Source organism: Musca vetustissima, unplaced genomic scaffold (genome assembly GCF_032173495.1).
Source record: "Musca vetustissima isolate MV318-11 ecotype Yass unplaced genomic scaffold, APGP_CSIRO_Mvet_v1 utg665, whole genome shotgun sequence".
Lineage (NCBI taxonomy): Eukaryota > Metazoa > Arthropoda > Insecta > Diptera > Muscidae > Musca > Musca vetustissima.
Window position 1 is genome coordinate 186,923 of NW_026879705.1, and position 24,395 is coordinate 211,317.

General features: G+C 36.0%; 4 protein-coding genes across 4 annotated transcripts in view; all 4 read right to left on the reverse strand.

The window, feature by feature from the left end:
- Nucleotides 1-8,136: 8,136 nt before the first annotated feature.
- LOC133324789 (V-type proton ATPase subunit F 1) lies at nt 8,137-8,969 on the reverse strand. The gene is made up of 4 exons (XM_061533628.1): nt 8,811-8,969; nt 8,663-8,744; nt 8,379-8,584; nt 8,137-8,300 (listed from the first exon to the last, which is right to left on the reverse strand). Exons 1-4 carry the CDS (start codon nt 8,862-8,864, stop codon nt 8,268-8,270), a joined length of 375 nt encoding a protein of 124 aa, XP_061389612.1. The 5' UTR covers nt 8,865-8,969; the 3' UTR covers nt 8,137-8,267.
- A 2,854-nt stretch (nt 8,970-11,823) lies between these two features.
- Nucleotides 11,824-13,702, reverse strand: LOC133324791 (pneumococcal serine-rich repeat protein). The gene is made up of 3 exons (XM_061533630.1): nt 13,537-13,702; nt 12,409-13,468; nt 11,824-12,336 (listed from the first exon to the last, which is right to left on the reverse strand). The coding sequence occupies exons 1-3, from the start codon at nt 13,700-13,702 to the stop codon at nt 12,033-12,035; spliced, it is 1,530 nt and encodes a 509-aa protein (XP_061389614.1). The 3' UTR covers nt 11,824-12,032.
- A 28-nt stretch (nt 13,703-13,730) lies between these two features.
- Nucleotides 13,731-14,551, reverse strand: LOC133324792 (uncharacterized). The gene is made up of 2 exons (XM_061533631.1): nt 13,784-14,551; nt 13,731-13,736 (listed from the first exon to the last, which is right to left on the reverse strand). The coding sequence occupies exons 1-2, from the start codon at nt 14,549-14,551 to the stop codon at nt 13,731-13,733; spliced, it is 774 nt and encodes a 257-aa protein (XP_061389615.1).
- Nucleotides 14,552-17,324: 2,773 nt separating this feature from the next.
- Nucleotides 17,325-24,395, reverse strand: part of LOC133324793 (uncharacterized) — a 52,751-nt gene continuing 45,680 nt past the window's right edge. The window contains exon 3 of the mRNA XM_061533632.1: nt 17,325-17,392. Within this exon, the coding sequence (XP_061389616.1) occupies nt 17,325-17,392 (68 nt within the window). The remainder of the gene's footprint in view (nt 17,393-24,395) is intronic.

The following is a 24,395-nucleotide window of genomic DNA, read 5'->3' on the forward strand; positions in this document are numbered from 1 at the left end:
TATGGAAAGTTGTTCGGTCGTATGAACAGTAGTCAATTATGGAAGTCTCTTAGATCCTTTGGTTGTCTGGATTGTGGTGATGATGTTCCTTTTATTGATGTTAATACTGTTAATGATTACTTTTGTAATGTTGGCAAATCTAATCCTGGTGTGAGTGTAGGAATTGATGGTGCCTTGGTTCGAGAGTCATTTAGGTTTTACTGCGTGTTTATGGAGGATGTTGAAAGTGCTCTCCGCAAAATTAAGTCTGGAGCTGTAGGTTTTGATGGCATTCCTATTAAATTTTTTAAGAGTGTTTTTCCATACATATCTGTTCACTTTTTGCATTTTGTTAATTGTATTTTTATGACGTCATCCTTCCCGCAAGCTTGGAAGGTGGCTCGTGTGGTGCCTGTTCCGAAGAAAGGGTCTTCATACAGTCAGTCTAACTTGCGTCCAATAAGTGTATTGCCGGCCATGTCTAAGATAGTTGAGCATATTATTAAAGATGCTATTTTGGAGTTTCTTGGTGATCACAAATGCCTGAGTAGTTCTCAGTATGGTTTTCAGCGTGGCTGCAGTACTACGGTACACTTATTATCCCTTACTGATGTTATTCGTGATGTTTTTGATGGTTCTGATGTTGGTCTTCTTGTTGGTCTTGATTTGTCTAAGGCCTTTGATTCAATTGACCACGCGCTGCTTATTCGCAAGCTTAGAGTCAAATTTGGATTTTCCGTTTCGGCCTGTAGACTAATTTCGTCGTATCTGGAGTGTAGATCCCAGTTTGTTGTGCACAAGGGTGTCCAATCTGATGTTGGTCTAATCCGGTGTGGAGTCCCGCAGGGTTCTGTACTGGGCCCATTACTTTTTATTATGTTCATTAATGACATCATGGATTCTGTTACTGCTAGTGATTGTAGTCTCTTCTTGTATGCGGATGACATACATGTATTCTTTAGGAGTGCTGATCTCGCCAGGTTGGAGAATCTTGCTAACACAACGTTGCAATCTCTCTCTATGTGGATCTCTTCCAATGGTCTTGATATAAACTGGGATAAGACTGAAGCTGTTTTGTTCAATTGTTGTTATGACGGTTCTATGCCTAATATTTGCGTTAGTTCCTTTACTATTAATATTGTTGGTGAAATGAAGTGCCTGGGTGTAATTATTGATGCCAAACTTAGTTTTTCGACCCACATTGATCTTCTGTTGTCCCGTGTGCGATTCCAGCTTAGGAGGCTTTATAGTGTCCAAGCATATTTGCCTCTTGGTGTTAGGGTGAAGGTAGCTATGTCGTTGTTGATGTCTCAGGTTAACTATTGTTTGGAGGTTATTTCGGGCTCTAATTCTGGTCATTTGCATCGGCTCCAAAAGGTTGTTAACTCCATTGTTCGTTATGTATATGGTTTGGGTCGTAGTCATCATGTTTCCCAATTTGTTGTTAAATTTCTTGGCCTATCCTTTTATACTTATGTTGAATATCGTATCCTTTTGTGTTATTATAGAATTATGAGAAATGTTGATTTACCACTGTGTAGTAGGTTTGTGATGTGTAGATCCTCTCGGAACCCTCAGTTGTTGTATCCGAGGTTTTCGTCTGCAATTTGTGAAAGATCATTTGTAGTTAGAGTCGTAAGATCGTGGAATCAGCTCCCTTTGAGCCTTCGTAAGTTTACCTCTTCCACTTTTGCGTATAGGAGGGAATTGTTTGGGCATTTGTCTCGTATTTGATGAAGCTGGCTTTGAAGAAATCGCTGATTACAGGTTGCATAATGGTACTTTGTCTTTTTTTTAATTTTTGGCTGGGGAGCCATTTTTATTTAAGTTCGTTAGCATTTATGTTATAGATTTATACATATGGAATTTAATGTCTGTGGTTCTGATATTGCTCTTGGGCTCGAGAGGAATATATAGTATATTTATATGTATGGTTCCTTAAGCTTCCTTTCCCCTCCACTTTTCTTAGCAACAGTTAAGTAGAGTGCAGTGGATTGGGGTTCTTGTTTGGAATCTGTTATGTTAGCGGTTTGCATTAAATTTCATTATGTAGAATTTTGTTTTTTGCTGTTATGTATTTTTAATTTATTTAGTTTATTCTTTGTTTGGGTTTTTATTTTTTTTTATATATAAGTTAATATAAGTTATTGGCCATGCTGGCTTTTTTATATTACATTGTATGAAATAAATGAAATGAAATGAATTACATAACCTCAAAATATTTAGAATTCCTTTTATTGATTCTGGCAACAATTCGGTCAAGATCACAAATTACGTTATGTGTTGCATCATCTAGCATAGCTGCCACATTGTTTGAAGGGGTCGGACTGCCCATTCCGCTTTGAAGATGCACAATGTCCAAGAAGTAGACGACAGCAAAATTATTGCGGGAATGCTAGGGCCATGATTCGAGACTATTTGGTGGGGCTATGAAATTGCTCTTCGTAGATTTTCGTCAAACGCTTCCTGTCATTTCTAAATCTACTGTTGCCGATGAACTAAATGCATGCCTGAAATCGCGTTTTCGTGGCGGCAAGTTAAGAAGCTGAAACTGACAACGAACATGAGAGTTGCGTTGCAGAACGACCCGTTGGCTGCTGAATTCTCGAGACAACTGCTAGCGATTGGGGCTTAACTCTAGTTTAGTAAAAACGATCAGATTTTTCTGAATTTTTTTCCAGAGGTTGTTGTTGTTGTTGTAGCAACAGAATACATATTGTTTTGTCATTCATCGTCTGGTTCTGCATCCTCTACCTCCAAATTCAGGAAAGCTGCAACTTCAGTGGGCTGCGCACAAAGAGAATTTGGCGATAGGTGAGTAGGCTTAGCTGGGCAATTGAAGAGGTGCAACGTGTCGTGTGGTCCTAGTCCACATGCCGGACATGTGTTAGGTATCGAGCCGTCAATTCTTGCCCAATATGAATTGAGGCGGTTGCACCATCCTGATCTTAGTTGAGCTAAGACTACTCGTGTTTGCCTTGGCAGCTGCTTCTCCTCAGCTGCTATGGATGGGGGGTGGTCTCCAATTATGGTATTCACTCTATATTGCTCTACTGCTTGAGCGACTGCATCCGTGTGAATACCATTCAGACCTGCTTGATAGGCCTCTTGATCTAGGGGTTCACGCTTGTACCTTTGGACCTCTCTCTCTAGATCATGAAGATCTTTCCTGACGTGCCTGGGTGGGGGAGTCCTGTCCATAAGGCTATGGCAGGGATGTTCCTGACGATAACACCCAAGCAGGTACTGCATCGACAACATATAGTTGTGACGATGGACGGGTAAGATCTTCGTCTCCTCATGAAGATGGTCCACTGGAGTCATGAGGAGACACCCTGTTGCAGTTCTCAGGGCAGCGTTCTGGCAGGTCTGAATATTCTTCCACTGCGTATCACTGACATTCGCGAACCACACTGGCGCCGCATAGCTTACCACTGACCGGCCTATTGCTTTATAAGAGGTCAACAAGGTTTCTTTGTCAGCGCCCCAAGTGCTGCCGGCTAGCGACTTGAGGACCTTGTTCCTACTTCTCAGCTTATCGCATAAAGCAGTGGCATGCGCGGACGACTTGAAAAGGCTGTCGAACGTTACTCCCAATATCTTGGGGTAGTTGGTGGTCGGAATCAATTCACCATCGACCATTATGTTCAGCGGGAGCTTCATTTCAGCCGTCCATGTGGTGAACAGTGTGGCTGTTGATTTGGTGGCGGATATTTTCATATTCCTCAGATGGAAGTAGTTAACAATATCTGCTATGTAGATGTTTAGCCTCTCACATATATCATCAATAATGGGACCCGACGCCATGATCGTGCAATCATCCGCATACATCACGATCTCTATGCCGTCCGGTGGTTGTGGAATATCAGAAAGGTAGAGGTTAAACAGTTCCGGAGATATCACCCCTCCTTGGGGAACTCCCTGTTTCACTCTACGGGGTTTAGACTTCCTGTTTCTGAATTCCACATACGACTGGCGTCCACACATATAGTTGACTATCCAACGTTTCAAACACGGTCGGAGATTCGTCCTCTCTATATCCTCGAACAGCTTGGCATGGTTGACGGTATCGAAGGCCTTCGATAGGTCAAGTGCCACCATAACTGTTCGGTTGCACGGCCTGTTCTGGTTGAGTCCTCTGCTAATATGTGTGGAAATGGCGTGTAATGCTGTTGTTGTACTATGCATCTTACGGAATCCATGTTGGTATTGGGCAACTGGAAAACTGCTTCTCAACGATGGGAGGAGTAGCGCCTCAAGTGTCTTCGCTACCGGCGACAGGAGTGAAATCGGCCTGTACGATTCACCCCTGCTGGCATCCTTGCCTGGCTTCAGTAGCGGGACCACCCTGCCTATTTTCCAGGCTTCAGGAACTATGTGGGTGGTTAACGACAAGTTGAGGGCTGATGTTAGGTACTCGACTCCAGGTTCATCCAGCTGCTTTAGCATTACCATGGAAATTCCGTCCGGTCCCAACGCTTTGGATGATTTAGCGTTCTTGATGACATCTGCAACGTCCTCCTTCGTAAATTGTGGTGGTTCCTCCTCAGCTCGGAGTGCTCTTATGCGACGTAGCACACTCCTTTTCGCCCTGTCACTCTCGGGGTGCTCTATGAACTGCCGGTTAAAATAACTCGCGCACCTCTTCGGGTCTGTTACAGTTACGTCGTTAAATGTAACAGCCGTCCTGTCATCTTTCCTTCCAGGATTCGAGAGTGACTTAACCGTTGCCCACAATTTACTCGTTCCGGTGGCAATGTTGCATTGCTTCAGGTGGTCTAGCCACTTTTTCCTTTTGTGCTCGCATACTAATCTGTTGACTTCAAGGGTAAGCTCTCGCACCCTTGGGTCCTCAGGAGTAGTACGACGGAGCTCATCACGCTCATTGGCCAATACCGTTGCTTCTGCTGGGAAGTTAGGTCTTACTTCGGGTATTCGACCAGCAGGTATGAAGCGAGCGGCAGCAGTAGCGATGATTTTGCGGAAATTCCTCTCAGCTACCCGTGGATCTGAGGGAGTGGGCAGCTCTCTGAAGCGGTGATTGGTAAACTCTCTGAAGCCAGGCCAATCAGCTTTCCCATGGTTCAGGAAAGTACGGCTTTCAGAGGTTATGAAGTCTGGTGGTCTGTTTACGGAGACGATGATCGGAAGGTGGTCTGAGCCTAGTGAAACGACGGGTTGCCAGGTTACGTCATTTATCAGACCCGGTGCCACAATGGTGATGTCTGGCGAGCTGTGGCAATCTCCTCTAATCCTCGTGGGGGCATCCTCATTAACCGTGCAAAATGTTGAGCTATCAATTTGCTCAGCCAGCGCTGTACCCCTCTGGTCATTACCTAGGACGGAATGCCATAATTCATGGTGGGCATTGAAATCCCCTAGTACCAGGCGGTTATTACCTTCTAAAAGCGGACTGATATCCGGTAAATAACGCGGTGTACAGCTATTCATCGGCGGTATATAAACATTGAGCACCTCTACCTCGGCAGTTCCACACTTGACTGCTACCCCCATACATTCCATGTATGGGTCACTAGAGTCTAGCTCAAGCGAGATAGGTCTGTACTGGACAGAATGGTGTAATAAGAATGCGAGTCCCCCACCTCCGCTTCTGGTACGATCCTTCCGCACAACGTTGTAACCATCGCAACGCTGCAAGCTACAGTTCTCAGTTAGCTTGGTTTCTTGGATCGCACCGACCATTATTCTCTTGCGACTCATAAAATCTACAATTTCGCTGATTTTGTTGCGAAGACCGTCGCAGTTGAACTGCAAAAACGATGCATTTTCAAGGCGCGGAACAGCAATATGTGGTGTTAAATGCTGCGCGTTTTGCTGTTGGGGAGACTGCGGGGGTGTCTCGTACTCCGACGATGACGATTCGGATGATGAATCGGACGACGACTCTTGAGACACACTGGGAGACGTGCTAGCGCAGCATGAAGCAACGTAACTCCTTTCGCAGTACTCCTGGATCCTGTTCAGTCCAGAGCAGCCTCGAAAATGCACCCATTCTCCACATCCATTGCATCTCACCGAGACAGATCTGTGGTGGATGCGGTTTCTGCAAACACTGCAGAACCAAGGTCCGGGGTTACTTTCAATCCCGGCACGGACCAGTAGGGTTCGGAGCAGGCATTCCGGGATATAATGCCGCTCCCATGACAAAAATGACGAACACGAACATGTAATTGTTGATGTGGCAGCCTCTGGTCGGAGTCCATCTCCGAGTCAATCCGGTACAAAGAACCAGCTGCCGTGGGATTGTTTTCCAGAGGTAGGTATGTTTACCTATTTTACTCGGTTATTTGACAGGGAAGTTCGGGTAAAACTACCTACCTCTGGAAAAAATTTCAGAAAAATCTGATCGTTTTTACTAAACTAGAGTTGTTCCGCGATTGGCAATGGTCAAATTCCTATAGATGTCTCGACAGGATTAATATATTTCCCAGCTAAGTTTTGTGAGTGCACATCGCCTAAGGAGGAACTCATCACAAAAATGTTTCCAGGCATTGAACAAAATTATATAAATCAAGACTGGATTAGTGAACGGGCAATACTAGCAGCGTAGAATAAGGACATCGGTAGCATGAATATCATTATTCAAAATCAATTGTACAAAGCGATTGTTTTAATGTACACCAAATACAAATTGAAGCAATTTTTAATGGAGATTTTCCTAAAATCGCAAAACCCCAAAATTTGGACCGATTTTGATGACGCATGGGAAGGTGGAACATGTGTATTCAAATCCTCAAATTACTACAACTGAGAAGTCAAAGTAATATGAGGCCAGAATCAACGTAAACAGGATTTATTTCGCGGAACAAACCAGATAACTATTTTAATATTAAAAGGCGGTTATATGGGGACTATCCGTAAAGGGGCCTAATATTAATAATTTTTTGGGAGATTTGTTACAAAATACCAAACGCGCTCAAGAAACCCAAAATATCAAAAATTGGGGAGTAGCCTTATATGGGGGCTACCCCAAAAAATACCTATATTTATAATGTCGAAAATTCGGTCGAAAAATACGCTCAAACCCCCCCAAATTGGTGCCTAAACCTGGACCAATATCGCTCATTTTCGAACTTGTCCTGCCTGCAGACAAAAGACATATCTATGAAAAAATTTGGCGATCAATCTCAATTCGTTTAAAGAATAGAGTGATAACAAAAGACAGACAAATGAAATCGTCTTAGAATTTTACGCTGATCAAGAATATATATACTTTATGAGATCGCAAATGGTTATTTTGATGAGTTCCAAAGGGAAAAACAAAAATAATGTACTTTCCATACCATAGTGGATGGTATACAAAAAATGCTTAACCCATCGAAAGCTATAACGAACTTACAATGATTTGTTTAGTTAGATTTGCAATGCTTATGTATAGTACATATAATATAGTTATATATCTGAATCTTAAGACGAGACTGCGTTTGGCTAAAGTATAATCTTGCCAAGATTTGTTTTTGAACCCCTCAAAGAGTTTTACACCTTTTTCAAGTTTCAGTAAATAGAACGATTCGGTTTGTACATAAATAATATTAGCTTACCTACCGTTTACTGTAAAATTCCTCAGTGGAATTTTTATAAAAACACAATTCATATTGTCATTCTTCAACTTCTTTACGTTGAGGACAATTTTTAATACTTTCTCTTTTAATTTGAAAAACTTCATCGCTGAGAATTCACTCGTATAAAAGTGTGTTAATTGGTCACTTGTTCATTGTCATATCATCCGTTTGCTTACGGCTTTGTCTGAACATTAAACAAATTTGTATGCTTACTTTACGGTTTTATATATATATAGGCGAACATTCATAAAATATATTTTTGCAAAAACTAAATAAAAAAAGACTTATGATTATGGGTAATTTAATTTGTTTTATTTGTAATACAGATTAGAACAACCAACAATAAACAGTTCTATACACAAAAGAATACAAAGATTTTAAAATAAAATGTCATTTTTTTGGCCTGTCACCTCAGAACAACATAAAATTGCACTTTCAGGTGGCTCGTGACGCCTAACGATATTTATTTATGGAATGGAACAAAAACTATATAGAAGTCTAAGAATTACGCCAGTCACCTGCTTTTGTATATTTCAATGTACAATCCATAGAATACTAAAAAAACACATAGCACTTTACAAGTCACCGCCCGGCACTATATTATAGTTTTTTTCTTGTTTCTTTATAAAATTATAACTTAAAGCGATTTTGGGATTTGAAGCAAAATGACATCGGCGATTTATTGCAGTATGTTATTAGAACACCTTAACGGACCAAATCCTCAGGGTTGAACATACCCTAGAAAAAACGAACAAACAAAACATCAATTTTATTACAAAGTTTCAACATGTTACTGCTTTTGTTGAGAAAACTTACCCTGGCACGTCTCAAAATGGAATCTTTGCTGGCGTCATAGGGATGATCTTTGGAGGGGATTTCAAGAACAGCAGGAACTGGTGAGGTGTGGGCATCGATCACGTGACGGATAAGTTCAGCGCAGTTTTGGTTGATTAGGATGATGTCGATGTCATCGCGTTTCAAGAAACGCTTGAAGCAATCTTCAATTTCGCTGACAGCAGTATCTACATAACACACATGTCCGGGTTAGACAATATTTATTTTCCCATTTGGAATACAAAATAAATAAAATAAATACTTACTCTTATCGACCACCATGAAATTTGGGTGACGGTTTTTGTTTATTTCACCTACACCTCCGAGCAAGAAGCCAACACAGGTGTCCTACAAAGTTCCATAAAAAATCTTAATGCAATTTTAAGTATTTTATTGTTTTGAAATTAAAAATACCTCATCACCAATAACTGAAATCAATTTTCCACGAATAGCTGAATGCAAAGCCATTTTTTCCAAATTTTTTCAGCCTTTTGTGGTAGAAAATGAATACTGCAACGAAAATGTGTATGTAATTGTAAATTTCTTGGCTGGTCAGATGACAAACGTCAAAATGCAAGCGGTGTTCACACTGTTGTGTTCAAAATAGGAAAATGACAGAACAGCTGATTGTGAGCGTAATGTTTAAATCAACACTGTTGACGTAAAGGCGTATAACAGGAAACGTGTGTCGTAAGGTAGTTTTAATACAGTTGGACCTCCATAAGCGCAATTACGGTAAAAGAATGAAAAACTAGCAACATTTTACTACAGTTAGTCTGTTTCAGAACTGCAATGTAAAATTGTTTTAATATTGCAATAATTTTTTCCTTAATGATATAAAAAACTATTGAAAATAGTAGATTTTTGCATTACGGAAACAGGTCAATAGTAAAAAAGTATACATTCTTGCTCTTCAAATGGCACATAATAAGAAAATGTCAAAAATAAATTTAAAAAATAGAAGGTTCTTCTATTATTTAGGATACAAGGAGATTTTGTACCCACTGGACATCGTACTAAATTGCAGCCACTATATCTAATCTTGGACCAATATTGTGAAGGAAAATTTATATGGGGGTTACCTAGAAGTAACACCACCACCACAATCTTAATCTGATGCAAGACTTGGGGACTAACACCAGAGATCACACCAGAGAGGGTGGCAAGGGGTTAACAAGTGTACACTGCTGGCTAAAATGAGTACTCTACAGAGATCGGCGTCGATACTGACTACCGGACCGCTGAGAAGCACAACAGGCATCCATGAATGCAATTATGAATCTCCAACCACTGGATTTTCTGGTTAACTTCCGGCTGCAAGAAGTATCTTGAGGCTCCGGAAAACGGATGCGAGGAAGTCGCGGCAATTTGGCCACGCTAGTATCCTTAACACATCCTCAATATGTGACTTTTAAGAGAGGAGTACTCAAATCGGTGATTATGCTCCATCTCATAACGACTTTATCGATATTAGAGTAGAGTTTCCTAGTAGGGAATCCTGGGCATGTGGCTCCTAACCTCTGCCGGTCTGTTGATATTTACAGACGGGTCGTAGAGGGAGGAAGGTACTTGTGTACGCGTTTACTGCATCACGAAAGCGGCTGAGATGGTCAAAACACTTACTGCCGACAACATAGGACCGACGACTATATATGTCGATAGTCAGTCGGCCCTTAGGGCACTCAAATCGTGCATTATTAACCCAAAAGAAGTACGTGACGGAGTGGATTATGGTTCCTACTTTTGCGCGGACGATTTAAATATGCTTTCTAATGTGATCCCGAGAATTTTGGAGTAGTTAATGGTCGGAATTGTCAATCTCATGGGTTCTAGTATACCGAATTGACCTAAAACCACTCGGCCAACGGCTTTCACCGCAGTTATATATTAGAGAGGACATTTGTTAAGCATGTTTAAAATCGAAATGTATCTTAGGAGCATTTTTTGTATATACACAAAGTGTTGTAGGGTTAAATATAGACGGCTCGTGCGACTAAGGTTTTTTAACTGGGGTTTTATATCAACTGTATATACACTAGAGCCTTCACATCTATCTTGAAAAATTCCATATCCGAGCTGCATTGAGGACTATAATTTTTAGTTTACAACTTTCAGATTGCAGAGCGACTTTAATAATTGTGCACTGTATTCTCAAATTCTGTTCAGAATTGTTCTGGATAACGGGACGATAATATAAATAAATGGAAAGTAAAAAATACAGTATTCAGGGTACTGTACAGTACCCTTTATACATTTTCAGAATAGATGTGTATTACATACTTTTCGGCGTCTTATTACATCAAATAAAACCCTTTGTAATATACAGTCTGTCTTCAGCAGAACATATACTAAATTTAGAACGATACAGATTTGCAAAGATAACCCGCAAAACTTTAAGTGTTCCACATAATTGCATCACACATCCTTTTCGAATATTCCATGCACACCACAGTTTGGTCTAATTTAAACTTCTTTCATGGAACTTTCTCTGTGGAGGATAATCGTTAGTCGGGCGGCGGACCAAGATCTTAACCACAAGAAAGAAAGACTGCCAATTCTTACTTCCTTGCAAATTCCCCCCCATTTATCCAATAAAGAAAAAATAAAACGTAAAATAATTTGTCTTCTTCATGTTGAAAATTGTTATATAATGATATATATTTAAATTAAAATTGAAAATAAAATAAATACATTTTGGAAATTTCTTTCTATTCTTAAATTAGATGTTGTGGTTTTTTTGTTACTACAAAATACAAATAATTTAAGATGATTAAATTAAATTTATGAGAATTGATTTTGTTTTTTTGTTTAGTTTAATAAACATAATTTATTTTTTCTACAATATATATACTAAAAAAATACATATGTGCTACCAACATAATACATGTACACACAGTTATCGATCGGGTGGTTAAGCCTTAAAAGCTAACCTAGTTTTATATAACAAATGTAATTATGATTTCTGTTTATATTGTGTTTTGTTTTTAATACAATTATAAATATTATACTTAATTTAATAATGATAATATATATATATTTTAATTTTACACTTACGGTGTAAAAATTTATTGAGAGGTTTGCCTTCATTTTTTGATTTGCCCAATGAGGGTAGGTAAGGGGAATATTAAAACAGTTTGTTTTGCTTTGCTTGTTAAATTATATATAGCCTAAATATAATTTATTTATGTTTCATGTTTCTATTACTATTATTCACTGGGATTGTCTGTCTACATAGTTTTGGTATTTTTTTTGGGTCTACTATTTTTGTTAACTCTACACGAAGGTTAAGTAATTTTCAACCCAAAAATCAAAACTAATTTTTATCAACTATAGTTATTGTTAAATAGAATACATACAACTAATTTTTTATATATATTTTAAAACAAATGTGTATGAAGATTTCAACGTAGATTTGGTGTGGTTGTTTTTTTTTTTTTAGAAAATCACACATTTGTGTCTATGCAATTTCTTGCGTTCTTCTAAAGAACGCATCTTCTCTTCATACCATTTGAGAAAACGTTGCTGATATGTATCGCGTTCATATTGTTGACGCGAAACATGGTATGCCTTGTGATACGTGGTTATGGGTAATATCTCTTGTTCTTCACGGCTCATATTGGCCGTAATGTTTCTACACTATTTACAGTGTACGCTGTTATAGGTGGGTTCATTTGATTTGACACGTAGCTTTTGCTTGTAATGATATTCCTTTAGATAGGATTTTAGGCGTACTGGCAATTCCAGTTCATTGATGCCATCATAGGTGGTGTTCGAGACAATTGTGGCACGACATAATTGCTGCAGTGAAAAGCAATTTTTACGATGCAATGGGATGGTTAGCATGGGTTCAAAGAACATGACGCATGCCGGATCCTTGTAGTGTTCCAATAGACCGGTAACGGTACTGGCTGTAAAAACTCCAGGATCATGGCAATCAAAACTGTAAGAAATTAAAAAAAGGAAAATGTTATTGCAATTTGTTTATCACTTAAATGATGAGTGAAATGCTTACCTAAAACGATGACCACTTTGTTCAATACGTGCATGCAATGATCTGCCATATTTTCGAAATGTTACCGAAAACAAAAATTCCTCTTGTGCTGAATCTCTTAGCAGGAATGTACCCTCTTCTTTGCCCTCCAACAGACGTTCAGCCTCGTAGCGATCCATTTTACCCCAATAGAAACTGGAATTGGTAATACGTTCCAAATCGGGTACCAAATAGTGTACAAAATCAACTTGGGAATGGACAATGGGGCCATTTGTAACAGTCGCAGGAACAGTGGCACTACTACTACTGCTGCTGCTGCTAGTAGCAGTACCCGAGGGAGGAGCATGATATGTTGTTGCTGTGGCGGGTACACCAGTTGTTGGCGCTGTGGAACTTTTTACTGGATTTCGTAGCGCACACTGGCTATAAGGAACTTGAACCTTTAAATCATTATTCTTGGCTGCGGTGGAGGAAGATGTGGTAGATGATGGAACAGATGATGATGTTGCAGCAACTGTGACAGGATTCTGCGTAATGGATATAATGCTATTGGCGGGTAATGTCGCTGAAGTAACGGCCGTTGTTGCAGGATTCACAATAGCACACTGGACCACAACAAATTGTGATGGGGTGGTGGTAAGCGGTATTATGACATCACTACCATTTGTGCCTGCAGCTGTTGTATTCCAACCGGCCGCCGCCGTTGTGGTGGCGGTCGTTACAGCTGGTATTACCAGGGCGGCAGCTGCAGCAGTAGCCGAAGTTCCTGTGGAATGCATTGAATTTCTTTGCAGGGCATTTACGATACGATTACTGGGTAAATTGGGTATGGAATGTCTTTCAACAATTGTTCTTTGTGCTTTTTGTTCCCTTTCTAATTGCTGCTGCTGTTGTTGCAGTTGCTTTTGGGCTTTATTCGATGACCGTGAGAGGGAGGGATCCAATATACGACGGATTGCATCACGACAACTACATTTGCGGCAACGACGTTTTGTGGTACTACTCGCGGAGCTGCCACTTGCATTATTGGCCAATGATTTGGATTTACGTCGACAGCAGACATTTGATTCGAGTTCAGATTCTGTAAGTACAAAAGAAGATTCTGATTAGAGAAACATTTCATTTGAGGGATTTTATTATGAAACATACCTTCAGTTATCTGTGGCCCACTGCTATTGCTGCTGGCAACTGCCGCCACCATGGGTTGAAATTCACTTTCTAATACTTCACAATATTCAACAACATCTCCAGATGTTTCCTCAACTATCTCATCTTCACTTAAACGTTCCAGCCGTTCTCTGTTTGCAGCATCCATTGCTGATGATGAACTGGGGAAATTTGTACTATTTCTTTGTTGATTGAAATAATTATTATTATTGTTGTTGCCTGCTGCCACCGATGATGATGATGAGGATGGTATGACCACTGTTGCCGATGAAAAAGAACTGCCAGCAGTTCTTGTTAGATTATTGGTACTACTACTACAACTACTGCTATTTGCTGCACTATTAAGGGTAACATTTAAAATTTGTGTTGTGGGGACGACGACGCCCGTTGACGTTTCACTCAACAATTCCGTGGAATTTAGATTACAATCAGCTGTTAAGGCTTCCAGGGAAATATCTGCTTGATTGGTTGAACAAGCGGGCGCTGACGTTGTTGTTGTGGTAGTTGTCGTCGTCACTTCATTTCCGTTTTCCATTTTGGCCAATTGAATTTTAATGATTATCTGACGACCACAAGATAAATTATTGACCGATGTTAAACTGTTACTACAACTACCGCTAATGCTGCTGGCGCTTCCGTTATAGCCTAAAGACTGTTGTAAAATGCCACTACTATTAGCCGCAGTACTTAGGTTATGTTGTAGGCAGGTAGTAGTTGTATCAATTATACTACCACCACTTTGCTGCTGAGCACCACCCTCAGGCTGTAATAAACCGCCGCCTGTAGGACTTTCTTGTATTTGGAAATTAATCGTGGGTCCTATTATGTGACTATTAGTGTTTGTATTACTTGGTATTGGTATTCTACCCGTTGTTGTCAATGGTGGTATTGTTGTTTGATTTGATAATTCTTGACCATTTATAATTGGTTGTCCTCCAGCTGGCTGTTGTTGTGTTTTAGTGGCTGTTGCAGCTGTTTTACTGAAACGGTGACCCATCTGAATGTGTATGTCAACGTGAGCGAAAGAGAGCTAGCTAGCCAACTTAAAGAGCATGTAATAATTAACAAAAGACGTTTTGTTTCTTAGTTGTTGCTGCTCTGTTTACTCCATTAATCTGGTTATGTGTGACAGACACCACTTCACTTCTCTCTTTGTTATTATTCAATCAGAAGAACACATTTATCTTGTATTGACACCTTTCTGTAATGATATGATGATGATGATTATGTGCACGCCTCTCGACTCTCTTGTGATTTTCTCACTTTTATTGTGCGTTCAATTGTTATTTTTGTTGTGCTGTTTTACATGTGTGTAAAAATACGATTGATGTCGTCGATATCTGTAATTGAATTAAAAACAATACATATTAATTAAATGATAATTGGAAGTTGAGAGATTTCAAGTAGAAGAGGAAAAAAGAAGAAGAGAAAAGTACACATTTGACGTCAGCAGCAGTTCAGTGGCGTTTTCTTAATTTATTCTTAGAAATAAATAAATGGAATTTGTAATTTATAAAAATTTTCGATTTGTAAGTGGTTGAAAAATAGCAAAAATAAATTCATTTTGATTATAACTTCTATTTATGAAGTAAAAAATCTTTAAATAAAACTAAAATAAAACATATAGAAATAAGTTATATTCGAACGACGTTGAATTCATCGACGAATATTTAATATCTGATATGCAGTTAAAAAGACTACCACTCGAATATTTATTTTATCAAAATAAACAATATATTTGTATTGTAAAGATTATAGCGTCAAATCTACTTCATGGTTAAGCAAATATAAAATTTTGCTTTTCACAATTTTTTAAGTCCAAACTATGGAGGTGGTTTACAGCGAATTATTTGGATTTTGGTTTTAATGCATGACACAGCATAGTTATTGATGATGAACCTATAATAACGATCAAGACATACTATGGGCAAAATTTTAAAATGTTCTAGGTCGGGTGGTGTAAAGTTATACATCCTCGTCTTGGTATTTATATAGTTTAGGTTAATCCTATAATTCATGACTTACAGTACGTTTACATTTAACCGGATTTCGTTAACCCAGTGGGTTTCAATTGTCATATCCTTTGCATATATGTCAAATAAATCCTCATAAAGAAGGTTAACCCGGTAAAAAGTTCTAATGTACAAGGAGTTTTATTGCAACAATACAGTTTTTATTCAGAATGAAAAAATATGTTAATCTTAAATTAAGTATATCATGATCCGATTGGCGATAGTTGATCATAAACAACCTTTTACCACTTTAGGATTAAACACGGATTATCCTTTATATTGTGTTGGGTATGTTCAGTGTGTGTATTTGAAAACAATGGAGTTGTTTTAAACTTCAACACACAATATTTTTTAAACTTAAATACACATTTTTTTTAATAAAAATAACAATTTATATGATCATTTTAACAAAATACGCAACTGAAATTTGATTAAAAAACATTACAGCTGATTGAGAAATAAATTGTTATGGCATATGTTCAGTGTTATTTGACATTTGAACATGTTCACCCATGAAGAACAATAAATATTCATATTTTTTATTATCAATACCAGTCATAGAATTGACTTCCATAAAATACTGTATTAATGGATATTTTCTTTCTTTTTGTTGTAAAAATATTGTTTAAAATGCTGCTGATGGAGAACTACATGTCGATGGGTATGTTCAGTGATACCTAACAATACATTAACCGGGTTCACATAACATGTAAATCTAAAAACATATGGTCTGTTCCCGTACTGAAAGATTCTACTCGATTTTACTATTTTCTTCGATATCATAAAGGAAAATTCGTTAACGTAGTAAAAAATAGTAGATTCTTGCAGTACGGGAACAGACCAATATTATTCTTCGCATATAATTAATAAGGTAGTTAAAAAAATAAAATAAACTTTTCAATTTTATAATGGAAAAAATCGAAAACTAAATAATAGAAGATCTGGAACCGAGCAATATAATTAAATACTGAAATTACCAATAATACCGTATAAATTACGTTGAATATTAAATCCTTTGTAAGGATTTATTTGTCATATATGTAATGGAATTAACAATTTAACCCTACTGCGTTCACGAAACCCCGTACAATCCCGTGCATGTCAATTAAAATTTCTAACGCAAAAACAGCATTTTACGAATTTTTGAAGGTAATAATGCATATAATTTAAAAATATTTTTTATTCATTCCAAATTAATTGCAACTAAAGAAAGAAATATGTAGAAATTATTCGCCATTGTTTTGTCATGCGAATTTTATATTTCACATGTAGATGAAATAACTATAATTACATGAGTATCGTAGTTATAATAAGTGTGTCATGATATATGAATTCCCAATTCCCACGTAAAAAATATTTCGTTTTTCTATTTATCATTATGTACACAACAGTTAAAACGAAATAAGTCGTTTACTTGGAATTTTGATTGTACAGTTAGTTAACCAAAAATGAGCGGATTTAGGTTTCCAGAAATGACTAATTAACAATATTTACTGGATTTTTCTTTATCGGTTTGTTACAACAGGTATTCGTGTGTGTGCGGCCCAGCTTATAGTGAATTCATGATAAAAACAAAACAAAAAACCCAAATTAAAATCTTTTTTTCATAAGAAAAATAATTCAGCAAGAGAATATGTACAACTAACTCATAAATTTAGGGCATAAATTTGCAAAATATTATTTCTTTAATGTGTGAACAAGAAAACTCTTTGTATATAAGTAGATGGGAGGAATTGAAAAAACAAAATTAGAAGCAACTTAAATTCGAACACAGACAACATAATCTAATGCTGTTTCTGCCACACTCAATGGCGAGTAACCAGTTCCTAGAAGTAACGGAAGAATACAAAAATTGTATTCCAATTCTAGGTATTCATATAACAACGAAGAAGCACACTATTATTACTTTTTCAAGGAAGCAGTAGTCGAAGCATAGCTAACATTATTTAGCAGAATTTTGTATCATCATGGAGAGCGAACAACAATTGGATGCTTGTTAACTTAAAATAAAAAATTAAATTTGATTTCGCAGAATTAAGCTCTTATAAACAATATTATATTGTTGAAAAGTTATTTTGTTGTTTTTATTTTTCTTATAAATATTAATTTATTTTCTTCACAGTGATTGCGAACATGAAATTTCTATGAAGTAGCAATACTTAGTATCCCAAATCAGTTATATGTTTTTGGCAACATTTATCTCGTTTGAATTTTGTGCGTTCTTATGCATCGCATCGAGACAGAAAATTCATTGGAATCATTTTTTTTTTTGCTTCATATAACATTTCAATAAAATAAAGAACAGAATTTTATATATTTGTTTTTATTATTAATTCTGTGAAATTTGTATTGATGGGTTGTTTTTTTGATGCGCTTTCGTTTACTCTGTTGCTGGTGTTCGTAGAAAAATAAACAGAAAACAAGAAAAAGAAAACACGAGTACAAAGAACGTATCAGTGAGTGAACGAACTGGACGGACAATTTTCTAAAGAATAAATTTCTCTTTTTTGTGCGCAAAAATATCATACACAAATTAGGGAGAAAAAAACGACTTGTTAACCAGCAAACAATTTTTAATAGGGACAAATACAGTGCTGTAGAAGATTTGTTGAGAATTTAAAAATGGAATTAAAATTTGTAATCATGGGGTTTAAATTGATTTCTAAATTCATGCTGTCACATAAAAATATTTTCTTGTACTTAAATTCATTCCGAATATGTTTAATGTAATTAAAAGTAACAAAAATTCTCCTAATGTAAACGTAATTCTGCATTAGGTTTATTTATAATGTATTTTATGAAAATATGTCGTTTATTTGACATATAACAATCATTTGGTCTTATTAAAACATCTTATATAAACATAGTACATATTAGTTTGTGTAATAAATGTATTGATCATTTCAAACCTCCCTTCGAACGAAAAATATAGATAAAATAAAGTATTTTTTAATAAATTCGACAGAACTTGGACATCACATATGACATTGATGTCTCGTAAGAGATATCTTTGAATATCAAAACACACATTGATATCTCGTGTAACATAGCCTTAACTAAAAGATCCCTCTAAATGTCAAAACATCTCATTGTGATGGTTCACATGATAAGATATTGCGCCTTTTCGTTTATCGATCTAGTGAACCCTACTAATTTGTTCAAAGAACAAATAATCATCTAATAAATTTTACTTTTCCCCAAAATTATCATACTTCTTACATGCCACATTCCAACAAAAGCATTAGCCAAAGGACAATTGAACACATAATGGTTTTTTATTACCCACTACGGAGAGGCGGCGGTGTCGACGACGACATTGGCTGCAGCAGATGGAAACACACACAATGGTAAGAAAAAATAGTTTTGAAATATTCAATTGGATCCTTTTTCGTTTGGTTTAGATCCCAAGAAATACAATAAATAAAACCAACAACAACAAAAAGAGGAGAAGAACACAAAACCATTACAAGAACAATCCAGCTATGCATTTTACAAAGCAAAGTCGTCGCAAATGTCTGAACTAAAACTAAAAAGGGTCTACAAAATTCCTGGAAATAAAAAAATTCAAGCGAAGAATCGTACAAAAACGTATAAAGGAAAATTCTAAATACAAAGGATAAGAATAAGAACAACAATAACAACAATGTGTGGACGGCAAGCAAAAAAGATTGCTTGGAAATGATTGAATGTTGATATTGTGGATGGTTGGATGGATCTGGCTATATGTGTGTTTGTAGGTATGTATCTGTGTGTTGATATTTTGATGAATTTTGTTAAACTCGTTTTGTTTGTAATTTTCACTAACATCACCACGAATAACAACAATGCAACATCATCATCATCACCTTTAACGTTTGTTGGATGTTCTCCTCTTCTCTGGAAGAAGAAAAACGAACACAAGACAATGAGGCTTGTCATTTTTACTTGAAAATATTTATGAATGTCTGTATGGCTGGGCTGTGTACACGCAACACAACACACAAGAGAAAGATACAACAACAACGCAGCAGAGCTTGGCTTAAAGAGAAGATGGTGTGACTCTGGATTCCTGAAACTCAATGGAGGTAGGTATTCATTTGAATTTGCCAAAAAAAAAAAAACACAAATTCAAAGTTTCTCTTGTGAATTTTTAAAACTGACGATGGTGGAGATGGACGGCTTTTTTGGGGGTAATTCCATATTGTAGCAAATTTCCATGAAGTCAATTTATTATTGCTGTTGTTGCTGTTTTTGTGTTATGTAGTTAGCATTGAAACAATGTATTTATTGTGTGTAGGTAGGATGACTGGCTGAGAGATGTATGGTTTATGATCATAATGATGTTATTTGCTGGCTATTGGATGTCGTCTTTGGAATACTTGGATTTTGTGTTGTTAGCATCACTACTTATTCACGAAGTCTTCCAATTATGGAGAATTTATGCATGAACAAAATATGCATGTGCTGCTGTTGTTGGTTTGATTCCACAAAAACACTTTTAATATGAATTTCATCAAATTAATCATAATTTTCGTTTTATGTTTTGGTGGTGATGGTGTTGTTGTTGATGTCTTCTTTGTACAAGACATTTTATAAAAGGTAAAAATATGAATTTGTGTATTCTTGGAAATTCCAATCAAAGCATTTGCATTTGAAATCCATATTTTGCCTGCCTGCCATTCAGCCAACCACCTTTAGTTAACATTTTTCCAATTACTAACTGACTCACTCTCTTCAGTTGTTAACAACTTCACAACCATTATTAAATTCTGTGAATTTTGTGGCTATAATAATGAACAAAATTTCTGTAAATCTTTTAATGTAGGTGTGTGTTGGTGTGTAGGGGACAGTAAGAAGTATAGTATGTATGAAGAGTTGAATATAAACTAATTTGAAATTCCATTGAAGAACCTTGTAAGTAGTTGTTGCAAGTTGTTGAGTACAGTAGAATCAAGTTAGATATACATTGAAAAATTGAACACAATATTTACCAAGGTTACAATTAAAATAGGTGATATAATGGACATTTTAAAGATGTTTTGCAATAACCGCACTGAGATTAGATAATTTTTATTGTATCAGTACAATTCGGGTCTACAAGATTTGTCTAACTATTTATTTAAGTCTTTTCAAACCCTAATCAATGTGGAATTTTTAATTCATTTGTTTATATTTTATTAAAAATATTGAAATTTACATATATTTTTGGATGGAACTTCCCCATATCAATACATTCTTTTTTTTAAAAAAAAATCTACATTTACATCACTTTGTGTGTCTGACACTAAACAAATGTTAACTCAGTATCCGAAATTAAACCATGTTTTTTAAATAAAAAAAAGATTGCATGTTTCGCACAATTTAAAATTGTTTTGCTTGGAGCAAATCATTAACAAAAAAATAAATGGCACAACCATCTGTCACATGTCATAAATAGAAAGTATGTTGTTTAATTTTCGACAAACAGATGTTTATTTTTGGAAATTTTGGTTGTGTGTGTTTTTTGATCATTTCCAAGGAATTGTAACAGGTATAGTGGTGATCGCTTGTGCGAATTATGTTATGGGGAATTTCACAATGGTAACAAATTTTTGTGAAGGGATGAATTGAGTGTGGAAGCAGTTTTGCTAATTTTTATTAAAATTATGGTCATTATAGTAAAAATTAGAATATCAAAAATAAAAATGTTCGTAATAAAAGGGAGTAATTTTGAATATTCTGTGAGATGTAATTGTACAAATATTACTTCAACTATATCTTTTAATCTTAATAATCCCTAAAAAAAGGAATTATTATAAAGAAAGCGAAATAAGATCTGTTTATTTGAAAATTGTTATTTTCTACAATTATAGCTTCCAGAACCTGCAGAATCTACCGTTTTTACATTTTTAAACTACATATTTACTATTTGAAACCCTTTTCGACACACACACACACAAAATTAGTAAAACTTTGAACCAAATTTAAGCAAATTACATTCTCTGAATGGTAACCAGAAATGCCAACATCCGATTGGCAATATTGATGGTTTTTAAAGATTGTCATTAAATTCATTTAAGATTTAATTTCCTTACTCTGCTGGAAAAACATTCCTCTACTGCGAAAACTTGCAAAATATTTAACCGAACCTGAGAGCATAAGAACAAGGATGAAGTTTTCTTCTATTATTTACTGAAATATTTGTTAAGGATGAATATATAACCATAACGAAAATATACGACCTAACCGAGATCCTCCTAAAGAGGGGGACTTGTTTAGTTGGCATTTGTTAATGTAAGCACATGAAGAAGAATTGCGACAAAACTCGAATTTAATTCTTAATTCAAATTTTAAGTAGGATTGAAATCCTCGTATGTATCTCCACTTGATGTAATACCACGTTATATGGAACTACCCTGGAAATTTTGCAGAAATGCAGAGAACAAACCAAAGAGGAAAAGAATGGTTGAGTGTGTTTCAACATTTTGTGGGAGGACTAATACAAAATCATTTTTGAGCTATTCATGACTTATTTATGGATTGTAAATCTACTTTATAAAACAAAGCCACAATACACGTTTAACGAGTTGTTACAAAAGGAATTCTATTTTTTCAGAATGTCATTGGTATTTTCTTAGGATATCTTCCAGATATAGTTATTACATATCTCTTCTGTTTATAACATACGAGCAGGGAGGTTTGAACATGTTAATTTCAAAATATGTTTCAATATTAATTAAATGCGTTAAAATCCATCCCTTTCAATAACATTTAATTTTAACTTTGTTTAAAGAAAAAAAATAAAACACAAACATTACTTAAAACACACCAAATTGGCATCACTGCAAAAACCATATGTTTTTGGCAGCTTCTTGTTTGTAATAGAATGGGAGAGAGAGAGCAGTAGTGAGAGTCGTAGAGTTTATTTAATTTTCGATTAAATTGTTTTTTATTTTGTATTATTCCAATGATAATAGATTTGTTGTTTTTTTGTGATCAAAAGTTTACATTGTTACTGTTGTTGTTTCCAATAAATTAATCCACTTGTATAGTATATCCGACAATTCACAAACAACAACAACACACTAACAATTATTATCATTATTGAGTAATCCAGCAAAGCATGACGACTACTATTATAATGTTGTGTTTGTGCCTGCTCTTCACTCCTCTTGGTTTTGTGAGCAGCAGCATGTTTGTGTATGCTTAGAATATAAAATTAAATTATTTGAATTATGGAAAATTTGTTGTAACACAGTTCTAGGTTTTTTCCACATTATATTGGTATTTTTTTGTCGGTTTTAACAGTTAACGTTTTTATGAGAGTTTTTCTTTTTTTATTTCTTATTGTGTCTTTCCTCTTATTTTGTTGTTATTAACTGTAGTAGATTAATTTTTATTAACTTTCAAACCGGAAAAGGTTGGGTTTCTTGTTTATGCTGGCTGGTTGGTTGGCTTCCCTTGACTTGATGGGGAACGACAACAACAACTCAACATACATATTTAATGTTAAACACTTAAACACACACATACACACATATTGTTGTTTTTTTCTTCTGTTGTTTATTTTTCAGATTGTATTCTTATGAGCGACGAACCGCCGCCACCGACTTTCAATGGATATGACGAAAATTGTATTTCGTTTTTGTTGTTGGTTTTTAAGACACTTAAATATAGGCATAGGAAAGAAATATTGGTCACCACTTCTTTTGTATGAACAAACAAATTTCTCGGTATTTTTGTGTTGTTTATTTCATTAATCCAACAGAACGTGAGTGTTTTTTTTTTCAAGACATCAGACACGCACACAAAAATATAGGCGGCAGACAGACAGACAGACAGTGGAACAACGGAAGTATGAAACCAAATATGTAGTTAATATCTCTTTATTACAATACATATCACATACACCATATCCAAATATATATTTTTATTTAAGCCATAATTTTTGTTGTTGTTAAATATTCTAGGCCATAAATACAAGTTTAGATATGGAATTTTTTATTTACTTGTTGTGTTCAATGAATTGTTGTTTTCACCATAACTTGTTTTTGTTTTTTCGTTTTATTTCTTCTTCTTTTTCATGAAATCAAGCCACTACAATTGTATTTTGCCTATTCCACAAAAAAACTCAATTTAAATTAAAAAAAGCCACAGCAAACTGAACTTAAACCAAAAATAATAAAAAAAAAAATTAAATTAAAAATTCATACAACTACTAGAAATGAAAACACGACGTACACACACCTTTTCGTTTCTTTACTTTTTTACTTTGCTTGCAATTTTTCAATTAAAATTCATTGACGTAGCGATCTGCTGACTGCGCTAGTGGTTGGTTGGTGCTTGGCTGGCCGTTTTTAGCTGCTTACTATTTAGAAATGCCTGGCTGGTATTCACATTTGTGTAGTTTTGTTAATAATTGTGCAAATAATTTAAATTTTATACGTATTTTTCTCGAGACCACCAATCACACGCACGCACACATTTGCAGCAAGCAAATAAAACAAAAATATTTCGAGTAGTCTCCCGTGCTAGTAGACAACAACATTTATTTGCAATCGCACACACACACACGTACGTATATAAGTAATTCACTCGAAAAGGCAATGGAAAAAATATTTAATTTCACGTTAATGCCGTTTCACCCGAGACGACCAAGACGACGAGCGCTTGCGACCGGTTTGTTTAATTTTTAAACAGCGACTGAAATAGCATTCGTGATTATGATGATGATGTGAATGAATTCTATTGCCAGCAGTTTTGTGTGTGTGTGCTCGCTCAACGTCGTCGACCAAAGTCAACCAACAACATTACTACGTGAAATGAGGGACAGAGAGAGAGAGACTGAGAGCATGCAGAAATGCAGAGAGC

Excerpts from the sequence above, each read along its gene's own strand:
- LOC133324789 (XM_061533628.1), bottom strand. The coding sequence starts at position 8,864 with ATGGCTTTGCATTCAGCTATTCGTGGAAAATTGATTTCAGTTATTGGT. Across the intron at positions 8,745-8,810 it reads TTTCAGTTATTGGTGATGAG|GACACCTGTGTTGGCTTCTT; the intron begins GTATTTTTAATT and ends GGAACTTTGTAG. Across the intron at positions 8,585-8,662 it reads TTTCATGGTGGTCGATAAGA|ATACTGCTGTCAGCGAAATT; the intron begins GTAAGTATTTAT and ends TGTGTTATGTAG.
- LOC133324791 (XM_061533630.1), bottom strand. The coding sequence starts at position 13,702 with ATGGATGCTGCAAACAGAGAACGGCTGGAACGTTTAAGTGAAGATGAG. Across the intron at positions 13,469-13,536 it reads TGGGCCACAGATAACTGAAG|AATCTGAACTCGAATCAAAT; the intron begins GTATGTTTCATA and ends TTGTACTTACAG. Across the intron at positions 12,337-12,408 it reads CAAAGTGGTCATCGTTTTAG|TTTTGATTGCCATGATCCTG; the intron begins GTAAGCATTTCA and ends AATTTCTTACAG.
- LOC133324792 (XM_061533631.1), bottom strand. The coding sequence starts at position 14,551 with ATGGGTCACCGTTTCAGTAAAACAGCTGCAACAGCCACTAAAACACAA.